The following is a 15,555-nucleotide window of genomic DNA, read 5'->3' on the forward strand; positions in this document are numbered from 1 at the left end:
AGGCGGGCATGGGAGGAGGAGACCAGGGAAATAGAGAGAAGGAGGTCTTGTGAGGAGCGGAGTGTGCGTGCTGGGCGATACTTGGATATTAGGTCGGTGATGTAGTTCGGGGCAGTATGGTGGACAGCTTTGTACGTCAGTGTTAGGATTTTGAATTTGATCCGTTGTGCAATCGGAAGCCAGTGGAGGGATTGGCAGAGGGGGGTGGCGGAAACGGAGCGGTTGGAAAGGTAAATGAGTCTGGCAGCCGTATTCAGGATTGACTGAAGCGGGGATAGCCAGCGGCGAGGCAGGCCAGTGAGGAGGGAGTTGCAGTAGTCAAGTCGTGATATGATGAGGGAGTGGATGAGCAAATGAAAGTGAGCCCACAAAGAAGACCCATGGGAAGAGAAAATGCAAGACACTGGAAGGAGGGGGAAAGGGGAACCTTCTAGGCAGAAGTTAGACCCAGTTATTACACCCTAAATTTTGCTCTGTCCTCTGCAGGTCTACAGAGACCTCCAGAGAGAGGTAACCAGGGAACCTGAAAATAGAGTGTCTGGTCCCCAGCAAAGCCCCTGAATTAGAACAAAAACTGTATGATCCATGCTGATCCATGCCACTTTTCAAAGGACCAGCTTTCAAGTGCTACTGATAGAAGGCAGACTGTATCCAGGAAATTCTTCAGACGTTGAAGTAGTGAGTGGCCTTAATTGTGTTGATCTCTGTTTGCACTTCCTTAAGAGAGACCACCCTATCCTTTCACTGTGAGCTGCTTCAGGACCTTTTGTAAAGCTATACTTACCCTTGTGGGTTACAAATATCTTTGACTGACGGTTAAATGCTCCACTGTTGAGTTAAAAAGAAACCAAGAAACCACTGCTTGCAGACTTTGTGGCAGGTTTACCGATGGACCAGTGGTTAGCTACATTCTACAGATTATAGTTAGGCCCCAATAGTTAGTAGCATGCCTCTTATGTTCTCACATCGGGGATAACTGATTGCATTGATTAATAACCATTATTGTTTTCAGTATCATTCTCTACTCCAGTCCTCTACACTTCAGTGTATGATCGAATTGGCATCACTGTTGTTGAACTGCTATCTACTACTGTCAAACCTGTCTAACCACTTGCCCTCCAGAAGATTTACCCCCTTCCTGATCAGACCATTTTTTGCGATATGACGCTGCATTATTTTAACGGACAATTGCATGGTCATTCAACGTTGTACCCAAATGAAATGTATGTCCTTTTTTTCCCACAAATAGAGCTTTCTTTTGGTGGTATTTGATAACCTCTGTGGTTTTTACTTTTTGTGCTATAGACAAAAAAAGACTAAACATTTTGAAAAAAAAAACAATATTTTTAATTTTTGCTATAAAACATATCCAATAAAAAAAAATTAAAAATCAAATTTCTTTAAAAATTTAGGTAAAAATGTATTCTGATACTTATTTTTGGTAAAAATCCCAATAATTATTTAATGATTAGTTTGAGCTAAAGTTATAGTGTCTATAAACTATGGTACATATACTGGAATTTTTGTAATTATTTTTTTATGTCAGTAATGGCAGCGGGAATGCGATATTGCAGCAGACATTTATAAACTAACTGACACTTTATAGGAATAAAGCGATAAAAATATACACTACTCACTGTACTAATGACACTGGTTGGGAAGGGGTTAAGATCAAGGATGATCAAAGGGTTAAGTGTGTGCCTAGCTATGTGCTTGGTGTACTCTGGATTCATGACTCCTCCCTGTCACAACAAAACTGTATCTATGTAAACATAGACACAACTTTGTTCTTCCTAGATGACCAGAGATCAGCACTTGCTCTCCAGGACTTTTAAATCAGATTGTGCTTTGACATTTCACATCCTGCAGTGAAGGAAGTGCGTGTCCCCGTGTGGAGGAAGTGCAAAATCATGTATATATATGATATTTACATGAATGCTGCCCTGTAGCAGTAAAACTGCTATAGGGTGGATGCTAAGCGATTAATTAATCAATACTCTGTCTCAGGGCTTACTGCTGCTTAAATAAAGCCCAAATACTGTGAAATATTGTGTTGACTTCAGTTATAGGGTGGGCCACCACAGGGAACGGTAGGATCATACTCCAGCAGCTCCTACAGGGGTAGTGATACACCAATGTGTTGCTATGGTGACCATTCCTCAGCTTTGGTGAAAAACATAAGATATGACAATGTACATGTATCTGCCATTAAAGTGTATACATCTGGTATCTAAAGGTCTAGGTTTACAACCTTCAGCTGATATTAATTTTTTTTTGTGTTGCTATCTTAAATTTACATTTATTTGTTTATGAAACTTAAAGTGACACTAAAGCTTGTTTTTTCTGAAATAACAAACATGTCTATATTTACCTGCTCTGTGCAGTGATTTTACACAGAGCAGCCCTGATCCTCTTCTTATTAGGCCCCTTTGGTGCTCATGGCTCCTCCTCCTCGAGAAGTGCCCTCAGGGAAAGCCTCTCGCCCTGGGGGCATCTCTGCATGCTCGTCCATGAGCTGCTTCTCAATTCGGCCCCACCCCCCACTCTCTCCTCATTGGCTCACTTGCTGTGATTGACAGAAATGGGAGCAAATGGGCTCTCATTGCTGTCTTAGCCAATGAGGAGGAAGAGTTCCCAGACAGAGGCTGACGAGAACATTGTTGGATCGGGTAAGGATTGGGGGGGCTGGGGGTATCACTGCACACAGAAGTTTTTTTACCTTCATGCATAAAATGCATGAAGGTAAAAAATCTTGGACCTTTAGAACCACTTTAATATCAACAACAACTTGTTGTTCATGAGTGTCCTCATCTTTCAAAGTCTCTGTTTAGGTGCTATTGCTAGCTACAGGTTGTGTCCCAGATCTCTGATCTCCATTCTTCCATTGTTATTACGCTGCTGTATGAATCACCCTTCAATTTCAATCTTACACCAAGAATGTTATATTGATCTCAGCCATAAAAGGGTACTGTTAGCTCCCGAAACTTTGCAATCTTGTTTGTCACTTTGATGCAAGATAGTAAATCTATTAAACTAGATTTGAAGAGTTGGTGATATACAGTATGTGCACAGTATATTCACCACAGTGACACATTTACTGTTCAACTTTCCTTAACTTATGAAACAATTATATCTCTCTGGTATTCTCTGTCCTATGTTTGTATTTGGGAATTGTTGAGCACTTCTTTTCCAGCTAACATATATTGTGTAGGCATGTATAGAATGGAATCTACTGTATATGTTGTAGTTCACAATGAACTTTTAAATAAATCTGTTTTCTTAACATACAATTCCTCCCTCCATGCTGCCAAACAAGCCTACTTTGTCACTCTCATCAATAGCTTGTCATCCAGTCCTCGTCGTCTCTTCTCTACTTTTAACTCTCTACTTTCTCCACCTTCTCCTCCACCCAGCACCTCACTCACTGCTTACGAGATTGCACATCATTTCAAGAACAAGATTGATGCAATTCGTAGGGGCATCTCTACTACACAGACATCTATCCCACTTAGCATACCTTATACTAAACCTCCGCCAACACTTTCCTCTTTTGACCTTGCTACTACTGAAGAGGTCACTAAGGTTTTCTCAGAAGCCCATCTCACTACCTACACCTTGGATTCTGTCCCCTCACAACTACTACGGTCACCCTCTTCTTCTATCCTATGCTCCCTCACTCATATCTTCAATCTCTCCCTCTCCAATGGTGCCTTCCCCACCCCTCTAAAGTATGCACACATCACTCCCATACTTAAAAAGCCCACCCTGGACCCCACCAACCTGAACAACTTAAGACCCATCTCCCTGCTGCCATTTACCTCTAAACTCTTAGAACGCTTAGTCTACAATTGCCTGAGCTCTCACCTCACCGACAACAACCTTCTTGACCCTTTACAGTCTGGCTTTCGCTCACTACACTCCACTGAAACTGCCCTACTAAAACTCACTAATGATCTGCTAACTGCTAAAACCAATGGCCACTACTCCAAACTCCTACTACTTGACCTCTCTGCGGCTTTTGATACTGTTGACCATGCCTGCGAGACTCTGTTCTCTCCTGGTTTTCCTCATACTTATCGCAGCGCTTTAACTCTGGCTCCTCCTCTCCAGTCCCTCTTTCTGTAGGGGTCCCTCAAGGTTCTGTCCTTGGATTCTTTCTCTTCTCCATCTACACCTCCTCCCTTGGTCACTTGATAAACTCCCATGGTTTTAAGTACCATCTCTATGCTGATGACACACAAATCTATCTTTCTACTCCTCACCTCATCCCTTCAGTCTCCTCTCGCATTACTAACCTACTAAGTGACATATCGGCATGGATGTCACTCCACTTCCTCAAACTCAATCTTTCCAAAACTGAGCTCGTAGTATTCCCTCCAGCCCATGCCCTCTCCCCGACTTCTCCATCAAGACCAATAATACAACCATCAGTCCCTCCCCTCATGCCAGGTGTACTAGGTGCAATCCTAGACTCCCATCTGTCCTTTCAGCCCCAAATCCAATCGCTGTCCAAATTATGTAGACTTCAACTCCGCAACATCTCCAAGATACGGACGTTTTTAACCTCGGAAAGTACTAAGCAACTTATTCACTCCATTGTTATCTCTCGCCTTGACTATTATAACTCCCTCCTCATTGGCCTACCTCATCGCAGGCTATCCCCTCTTCAGTCTATCATGAATGCTGCTGCCAGACTCATCCACCTTACTAACCGTTCCGTATCTGCCACCCCTCTCTGCCAATCCCACCACTGGCTTCACATTGCCCAACGGATAAAATTCAAAACATTAACAATAACATATATAGCCATTTATAACTCTGTCACAAATTATATCACCAATCTTGTCTCCAAATATCACCCAAACCGTACTCTCCGCTCCTAGCACAACCTCCTGCTCTCTAGCTCCCTTGTTTCCTCCTCCCATGCTCGTCTCCAGGACTTCTTCAGAGCTTCCCCATCCTCTGGAACTCTCTACCCCAATTTATCAGACTATCGCCTACTCTACTCACTTTTAGGCGATCTCAGAAAGCCTATATCTTCAGGGAAGCCTATCCTGCCCACAGCTAATAATGGAATCTTCTACTCCTCCGTCAAGTCCATCCCCCATAGTTACTGCCTTTTGTACCACTAGCCCCTCCCTCTTAGATTGTAAGCTCCAAGGAGCAGGGCCCTCCTAATCCTCTTGTATTGAACTGTATTGTTGCTGTATTGTCTCCCGTTATATTGTAAAGCGCTGAGCAAACTGTTGGCGCTATATAAATCCTGTAAAATAATAATAATAACTTTTCTCTGTCAATCTGTTCACAGAATAAATAGGAATAGGAAAAACCCTGCTCTGTCAATCTAGTATAGAGAATATTGGACATATTCATTTTTTTTTAGGGCTCTATTAAAAAAAAAATACCTGCTAGCAATGAAGAAAATTGTTATCTGTGGCAATATTCCAACGACTAGTTTAAACTGGTAGGTTTATACATGCACAAGATGTTCAAAAACTGCCAAACCATAATAACTATGGCAGACCCCCTTACGAATAGCTCTACTTAAGCATTTAATTACTCCAAGAAAGTTGTTTTGCCACTTTTTAATGTCTATCACAAATATTTGAGCTTTAACATACAACTTCAGCTTTCTTAAAACACTCGTAGTCTAAGGCTGGTGAGTGATACCATCAATCATCATGTTCCATTATACCTTTAGATTTTGTATTTTATCTGTCAAATAAAAGATACTGTAAGAACATATTCATCCCTGAACAAGCATAACCTAATAAGAAAGGTAACAGACACAATACACTAGATAATTATTTTCCAGAGCTGCCTTACAATGTCAAACATGTCTGGGAGTACTTTACTCCTGCCTATGCTCCTCTGGGGGCTAATGAATGTAAATCTCTACAAAGGGGGCACAGATAGCATTAAAACATGTTTCTAATAAACATGGTAGGGGTTAGAATTTCACCAGGCTGTTATTGCTGTCTGTGTCACCACTGGAGAGGTTTGACCTCACCTTCTGTCCCTGTGACAAGTATCTCTTGGGCCAAATGTAAGGGGCATCACCTCCATGGAGGCACACCAATAAAAACCTGACAGAGGTTCTAACGCTTTCCCCACTCTGTCCATCAACAGAAATAAAGTTACGCTTCAATGCTGTTTCCATACAGCCATTTTTTGCAGCTCATGGTGATATAGTGTAAAGGATCAGAACCCACTAAAACAACAAACACCTTGCAAAGCTTCTTACACTTTAAAGTAGTATTAAACCCAAACACAAACATTTAATATATTTTGGCTTACCAATTCTTAAATGTGATGGCTGAATTAGCTTTCCTTCATCTATTTCATCTGGTGATCCAGCCAGTACATCTGTTGTTTTTACAAAAGAACAAGCTCTCTTTCAGATGTATCAGTTTACATGAATGAGACACACCAATTAACACTGGCAGGGGTGCTTACAATGATCGGCTTTTATTTATTCATGTAAAAACCTTTATTCCAAAAGGAAAATACTGCAGTAACTGATATTACAGTGTGAGCTGGAGTTTGTCTTCAATTTATTTGTTAGTGAAGTTAAATTTGCTAGTATATTTAACCCTATCCTCCCACCAGACTGACAATGCTGCTGTCTGCTCTGCCCCTGTGCTCCTTCATTCAGAGTGGGGGCACTCTAATACAGGCGGTGTGTTACTGGTCAGATCACCATAAGAAAACAGAGGGAAAAAAGCCTATAAAAAAACTAATGCAGCCTGTCACATCTAATGATTGGTAAGTGGGAACATAGTATATTTTTGGTTTGGGGTTTAACACTGCTTTAAAAGCAAAGAAACAAATTATAATTATCCAATTCACATTCATAACTGATGACCAAATTTATATCAATAACGTGCTTACCTAATATAAAAGAAAAAGTCACATATATTACATTCACCTTGCTTGCTTACTGAAGATAAACGAAGAAAAAAAAAAAAGTAGAAAGCTTTAGCATATCCTCATGGCAAGATTTATGTGCAAAGCTGTTTATTGACTGACATCCCCAGTCACTTCTTATTCATGTCTAGAGATAGCGTCCTACCACTCATCTAAAAAACTAATTAGAAAAAAATCAGGCTACTGCATTGCAGTGAAGCAGTAATAGCTTCTAAATGTTGCCAATTTATCATTAGCTTCTCCTGGTGGCTCTGGTCCAGCAGGTTAGCCTGATTAAGTGCAGACATACAGAGAACACTGGGAGATGGATACGAATTCTACTCACCGACTCCTTTTATGTCCAGATTTCTTCTTCTTCCTTTTCTTTGGGGGAGGTGATACTGAGCTGCTCAGTCTTCTGTGGGCCCTGAGAAATAAAAGACATACATAAGTACTTTCTGCAGCCCAGTGACTTGCCATTAAATATATAAATAAGTTGCCATTGCTGCTTTACCTATAACAATGTTAGCTGCCTAGTTGTCAGGGCTGGATTTCTGCAGAGTTAACTTGGACCTAGGTGGCCTAGGGTGGCAGGGTTGTCAGACATGGCACACAGCCATCCACAGATCATATTGTTGATAGTCAGTATCACAACTGTGTTTAAAATAAAAGGTTCTAGACTGCAACCCTTACTCCCAGAGCAAACTCACTGAGTCCTAATTGTTACTGCCCCTGAACAGTTTATATTTTTTATGGTGTTCCAAAGTTTACTCTGCCTGATTCTGTAAACTAGAAATGAACTGCTAGCTGAGAAGTAAAACAGTTTTCCTACTTTTCTAGTTGTTGTCTTTAGGTCTACTGACAAAGAGTAGACAGACTATTTTAGTGTCTCTGCCCCTAGGCTTGATGTTTTTAAGGTGGCTATGACAAATGATCTTGTTAGTGTCATGGCTAGCCAGTTGACTGAGGCACCACAAAAAAGTTGGGCTAGAAAGCCAAAAGTCTAAATCCAGCCCTGCTAGCCATCATACTGATCCAGTGCCTTCAATACTTTCTGAGTCAAAGGCCAAGGACAAGCATACTGATCAGGAGTTCTGACTTGTTACTTTCTTGTTCTGGGACATTAATTCTGAAAGTATTGAAGGCTTAGAATCATAATTCCAAGCAAAGCACAGCAAGCCCTAACAGCCAACCAGAAATGATTCTTCATTTATAAAACTACTCTACTACATGCTAACGTGATGAAGTGTGCTAGTACGACTCAAGCAGCTTGGAAAATCTTAACCGATCTCCATTAATACATTTGTGAAAAAGCACTTAATTATTCCACCTTCCTATTTCATTTTTTGCTAAGAAATATTACATGTTTTAAACAAAAATTATCTTTAAAACAGTTTGCAGAACTGCAGCAACCATTTGCACCTGACCTGAACCAGTTCTTATATTTTTATACATAAGAAGTAAGCACTAATTTTACTAATTCATACTATTTTCCTGCAGCACAGTGGATCGTTTAGAACCTGTGCTGCTCATAGACTTGTCCAAACTGATCATTGTGAGCCAGGGACCAGGTTACTCAGCTAAAGGTGAATGTGCTTACATAATAAATAGTGCATAGCATAGCATCAATTTTTATGCATTTTGTGTGCATTTTTTGTAATATTGCTGGACCTCCACATCATCCCTAGCTTCTGGGAAGGGCTGTGGGTTTTGCAGAGATAGTCAAAGTTTTGTTATAATCTGTATGGGCTATATGTAATTCTAGAGTACTTTCTGTTTCACAACTACTTTTTAATATGATTTATTTTCTAAAAAGAAAGAACAAATGATATTTCCCTCACTGATATTGATATCTTTAGAGACCACCTCTTGTTACTGTTTAAAGTCACTGAAATCAGATTCAGGAAGCTATTCTCTGAGAACTGCTTAAAAAAAGTAAAATAAATACTGTTTGTATATGAAACACATGCAGTTAACGTTATGCCTGGGGAGATCTGTCAAATAGGAATGTTGCCTAACTATGTTACAGGTGATGTGTTGCCATAATAATGAGCACATGCTTGTTGCTTACCTATTTTTTGGATGTAAGTTCTGACCAGGGGCGGACTGACCATTTGGAAACTCGGGCACTGCCTGAGGGCCCGGGGTCAGTAGGGGGCCCCATGAGATGCCCCTGGTACCTTTTTCATAGGCTTTTTTGAGTTTGGGCAAGGACACAGGGGCCCCATGATCCCCTATTGCCCGGGGGCCCCATGAGTTTTCAGTCCACCCCTGGTTCTGACATACTACTGAACCTTGTTATGACTCACATTTGTGGAAGGATGTCATTTCTTTTCTGTGTAAATTAGAGTCCTGACAATTTTGACAGCTCCATGGTCCCTGAAAGCCTCACACTTTACTAGGTCTTCAGACTGGACATATGGCTCACACTAGCCCACTTTGCAATGCAGATGATCTTCTATACACTATTCAGCACCTGAACATAGTATTTAAAGCAATCCTATTAAGGGGGAGGGAGCTGAAGTAAAACATGTAATACGCAGTCCCTTTTGTAGAAAACTGATTTATACTAACCTATCTGGAAGCCTATTGGAAGACACATTACTCTATAGCAAAGCACTGATCCTATCTCACACTTCCAGGTGTATGGAATGTCCTCTGCTGGCTGCTGTGGTTCCTTCTGAAGGCCCCTACATTTCATTTATATCCTGCAGGGACTGGGGGCCAGCAAGTGGAACCACAGCAACCAGTGGGGGAACCTGCTATTCACCACACCAGGGGAGTCAAATAGGATCATTCCTACATAGCAAAGTAACTGCAAACAGGCTTCTGGACAAGTATAAAGCTGTTTTCGTCACAGAAGATTGCTTATGGAATTTATGATAGGGCCCCTTTAATGCAGTGGGTGATGTCACCTCCAAAAAGCAAACCAGACTGCTACCTGCAAATCCCAAGCAATTAAGATCCAGAAAAATGAATGAGATCTGGAAAAGCGGAGACCTTCTGCAAAACATTATAATGCACTAGGATAGATATACAGTGTCACAATAATTGTTTTAGTTATTCATCACCATGCAATACCACCCATCTGTAGCATCCTCATTCCTAAGGCATAGTTGCTGTATCATCCTTCTGTAATAACCCATTAAAAAATGCACTCTCCCACATTTTCATTACTGTAGTATTTCACCCTACCCCAAAAGGTGCAGAATGTTAGAGAAAAAGGGAGCCTTAATCACAAAAAAACTGCTAAGTGCTAGCATGGGAGATTTTCAATGGCTTGCTAATTTCTACTCATCATTTGAGGATGGGACACAATTAGAGATGAGCGAATCGAAGTAGGCGAAGTGGAATTCGTTTCGAATATTAGGAAAATCTCGATTCACGACGAATCCGAAAATTAGCAGACTTCGGATGCGCGAATCGAAATTTTTCCAAAAATGGCGGCGACATGTGCGGCGACGGAGCGGGGATCTCTGGGAAGGCGCGCAGACAAGGCGCGCTGACCCATAATGCATTCATTCATGACATGTGATCGCATTAGCCAATCAGCAGCCAGCCAGCCAGCACTGTGTAATGGTCGAGCTATAAATTGCGGCCATTTTAGAATTCTCCATTTGCCTCCAGTCATTCAAGAGAGGCAGACCTGGCTGTATTGAGGGAGAGAGTTCGGGACACAGAAACGTTACTTAGGGCCAGAGAAACGTTACTTAGGGCCACAGAAACGTTACTTAGGGCCACAGAAACGTTACTTAGGGTCACAGAATCGTTACTTAGGGCCACAGAAACGTTACTTAGAGCCACAGAAACGTTACTTAGGGCCACAGAAACGTTACTTAGGGCCACAGAATCGTTACTTAGGGCCACAGAAACGTTACTTAGGGCCACAGAAACGTTACTTAGGGCCACAGAATCGTTACTTAGGGACACAGAACCGTTACTTAGGGCCACAGAAACGTTACTTGGGGACACAGAATTGTTACTCAGGGACAGACACAGAATTGTTACTGAGGGACACAGAATTGTTACTCAGGGACAGACACAGAATGGTTACTCAGGGACAGACACAGAATTGTTACTCAGGGACAGGCACAGAATTGTTACTCAGGGACAGACACAGAATTGTTACTGAGGGACACAGAATTGTTACTGAGGGACACAGAATTGTTACTCAGGGACAGACACAGAATTGTTACTCAGGGACAGACACAGAATTGTTACTGAGGGACACAGAATTGTTACTGAGGGACACAGAATTGTTACTGAGGGACACAGAATTGTTACTCAGGGACAGACACAGAATTGTTACTCAGGGACAGACACAGAATTGTTACTGAGGGACACAGAATTGTTACTGAGGGACAAAGAATTGTTACTCAGGGACAGACACAGAATTGTTACTCAGGGACAGACACAGAATTGTTACTCAGGGACAGACACAGAATTGTTACTGAGGGACACAGAATTGTTACTGAGGGACACAGAATTGTTACTCAGGGACAGACACAGAATTGTTACTGAGGGACACAGAATTGTTACTCAGGGACAGACACAGAATTGTTACTCAGGGACAGACACAGAATTGTTACTGAGGGACACAGAATTGTTACTGAGGGACACAGAATTGTTACTCAGGGACAGACACAGAATTGTTACTGAGGGACACAGAATTGTTACTCAGGGACACAGAATTGTTACTCAGGGACACAGAATTGTTACTCAGGGACAGACACAGAATTGTTACTGAGGGACACAGAATTGTTACTGAGGGATACAGAATTGTTACTCAGGGACAGACACAGAATTGTTACTGAGGGACACAGAATTGTTACTCAGGGACACAGAATTGTTACTGAGGGACACAGAATTGTTACTCAGGGACACAGAATTGTTACTCAGGGACAGACACAGAATTGTTACTGAGGGACACAGAATTGTTACTCAGGGACACAGAATTGTTACTGAGGGACACAGAATTGTTACTCAGGGACACAGAATTGTTACTCAGGGACAGACAAAGAATTGTTACTGAGGGACACAGAATTGTTACTGAGGGACACAGAATTGTTACTCAGGGACACAGAATTGTTACTGAAAGACACAGAATTGTTACTCAGGGACACAGAATTATTACTCAGGGACAGACACAGAATTGTTACTAAGGGACACAGAATTGTTACTGAGGGACACAGAATTGTTACTGAGGGACACAGAATTGTAACTCAGGGACAGACACAGAATTGTTACTCAGGGACAGACACAGAATTGTTACTGAGGGACAGACACAGAATTGTTACTGAGGGACACAGAATTGTTACTCAGGGACAGACACAGAATTGTTACTGAGGGACACAGAATTGTTACTGAGGGACAAAGAATTGTTACTGAGGGACACAGAATTGTTACTCAGGGACACAGAATTGTTACTCAGGGACACAGAATTGTTACTCAGGGACAGACACAGAATTGTTACTGAGGGACACAGAATTGTTACTCAGGGACAGACACAGAATTGTTACTGAGGGACACAGAATTGTTACTCAGGGACACAGAATTGTTACTGAGGGACACAGAATTGTTACTCAGGGACACCGAATTTTTAGTCAGGGACAGACACAGAATTGTTACTGAGGGACACAGAATTGTTACTGAGGGACACAGAATTGTTACTGAGGGACACAGAATTGTTACTCAGGGACACAGAATTGTTACTCAGGGACAGACACAGAATTGTTACTGAGGGACACAGAATTGTTACTGAGGGAAACAGAATTGTTACTGAGGGACACAGAATTGTTACTCAGGGACACAGAATTGTTACTCAGGGACAGACACAGAATTGTTACTCAGGGACAGACACAGAATTGTTACTGAGGGACACAGAATTGTTACTCAGGGACACAGAATTGTTACTCAGGGACAGACACAGAATTGTTACTGAGGGACACAGAATTGTTACTGAGGGACGCAGAATTGTTACTCAGGGACACAGAATTGTTACTCAGGGACACAGAATTGTTACTCAGGGACAGACACAGAATTGTTACTGAGGGACACAGAATTGTTACTGAGGGACACAGAATTGTTACTCAGGGACAGACACAGAATTGTTACTCAGGGACAGACACAGAATTGTTACTGAGGGACACAGAATTGTTACTGAGGGACACAGAATTGTTACTCATGGACAGACACAGAATTGTTACTGAGGGACACAGAATTGTTACTGAGGGACACAGAATTGTTACTGAGGGACACAGAATTGTTACTCAGGGACACAGAATTGTTACTCAGGGACAGACACAGAATTGTTACTGAGGGACACAGAATTGTTACTGAGGGACACAGAATTGTTACTCAGGGACAGACACAGAATTGTTACTGAGGGACAAAGAATTGTTACTCAGGGACACAGAATTGTTACTGAGGGACACAGAATTGTTACTGAGGGACACAGAATTGTTACTCAGGGACAGACACAGAATTGTTACTGAGGGACACAGAATTGTTACTGAGGGACACAGAATTGTTACTCAGGGACAGACACAGAATTGTTACTGAGGGACACAGAATTGTTACTGAGGGACAAAGAATTGTTACTGAGGGACACACAATTGTTACTCAGGGACACAGAATTGTTACTCAGGGACACAGAATTGTTACTCAGGGACAGACACAGAATTGTTACTGAGGGACACAGAATTGTTACTGAGGGACACAGAATTGTTACTCAGGGACAGACACAGAATTGTTACTCAGGGACACAGAATTGTTACTGAGGGACACAGAATTGTTACTCAGGGACACAGAATTGTTACTCAGGGACAGACACAGAATTGTTACTGAGGGACACAGAATTGTTACTGAGGGACACAGAATTGTTACTCAGGGACACAGAATTGTTACTCAGGGACAGACACAGAATTGTTACTCAGGGACAGACACAGAATTGTTACTGAGGGACACAGAATTGTTACTCAGGGACACAGAATTGTTACTCAGGGACAGACACAGAATTGTTACTGAGGGACACAGAATTGTTACTCAGGGACACAGAATTGTTACTCAGGGACAGACACAGAATTGTTACTGAGGGACACAGAATTGTTACTGAGGGACACAGAATTGTTACTCAGGGACAGACACAGACTTGTTACTGAGGGACACAGAATTGTTACTGAGGGACACAGAATTGTTACTGAGGGACACAGAATTGTTACTCAGGGACAGACACAGAATTGTTACTGAGGGACACAGAATTGTTACTGAGGGACACAGAATTGTTACTCAGGGACAGACACAGAATTGTTACTGAGGGACACAGAATTGTTACTCAGGGACACAGAATTGTTACTGAGGGACACAGAATTGTTACTCAGGGACACAGAATTGTTACTCAGGGACAGACACAGAATTGTTACTGAGGGACACAGAATTGTTACTGAGGGACACAGAATTGTTACTCAGGGACAGACACAGAATTGTTACTCAGGGACAGACACAGAATTGTTACTCAGGGACAGACACAGAATTGTTACTGAGGGACACAGAATTGTTACTGAGGGACACAGAATTGTTACTCAGGGACAGACACAGAATTGTTACTGAGGGACACAGAATTGTTACTGAGGGACAGACACAGAATTGTTACTGAGGGACACAGAATTGTTACTCAGGGACACAGAATTGTTACTCAGCGACACAGAATTGTTACTCAGGGACAGACACAGAATTGTTACTGAGGGACACAGAGTTGTTACTGAGGGACACAGAATTGTTACTCAGGGACAGACACAGAATTGTTACTCAGGGACAGACACAGAATTGTTACTGAGGGACACAGAATTGTTACTCAGGGACAGACACAGAATTGTTACTGAGGGACACAGAATTGTTACTGAGGGACACAGAATTGTTACTGAGGGACACAGAATTGTTACTCAGGGACAGACACAGAATTGTTACTGAGGGACACAGAATTGTTACTCAGGGACACAGAATTGTTACTCAGGGACAGACACAGAATTGTTACTGAGGGACACATAATTGTTACTCAGGGACACAGAATTGTTACTCAGGGACACAGAATTGTTACTCAGGGACAGACACAGAATTGTTACTCAGGGACACAGAATTGTTACTGAGGGACACAGAATTGTTACTCAGGGACAGACACAGAATTGTTACTGAGGGACACAGAATTGTTACTCAGGGACAGACACAGAATTGTTACTCAGGGACAGACACAGAATTGTTACTGAGGGACACAGAATTGTTACTGAGGGACACAGAATTGTTACTCAGGGACAGAAACAGAATTGTTACTGAGGGACACAGAATTGTTACTGAGGGACACAGAATTGTTACTCAGGGACACAGAATTGTTACTCAGGGACAGACACAGAATTGTTACTGAGGGACACAGAATTGTTACTGAGGGACACAGAATTGTTACTCAGGGACAGACACAGAATTGTTACTGAGGGACACAGAATTGTTACTGAGGGACACAGAATTGTTACTCAGGGACACAGAATTGTTACTCAGGGACAGACACAGAATTGTTACTCAGGGACACAGAATTGTTACTCAGGGACACAGAATTGTTACTCAGGGACACAGAATTGTTACTCAGGGACAGACACAGAA

The 15,555-nt window shown here is 41.9% G+C and overlaps 1 protein-coding gene across 1 annotated transcript in view; it reads right to left on the minus strand.

Moving 5' to 3' along the window:
* SRRM3 (serine/arginine repetitive matrix 3) overlaps positions 1–15,555 on the minus strand; it is a 571,012-nt gene that overhangs the window by 102,624 nt on the left and 452,833 nt on the right. The window contains exon 7 of the mRNA XM_089676583.1: positions 7,253–7,333. Within this exon, the coding sequence (XP_089532709.1) occupies positions 7,253–7,333 (81 nt within the window). The remainder of the gene's footprint in view (positions 1–7,252; positions 7,334–15,555) is intronic.

The sequence above is a fragment of the Staurois parvus genome, unplaced genomic scaffold (assembly GCF_062004578.1).
Source record: "Staurois parvus isolate SC_StPar_1 unplaced genomic scaffold, SC_StPar_1.0 ptg000172l, whole genome shotgun sequence".
Taxonomy (NCBI): domain Eukaryota; kingdom Metazoa; phylum Chordata; class Amphibia; order Anura; family Ranidae; genus Staurois; species Staurois parvus.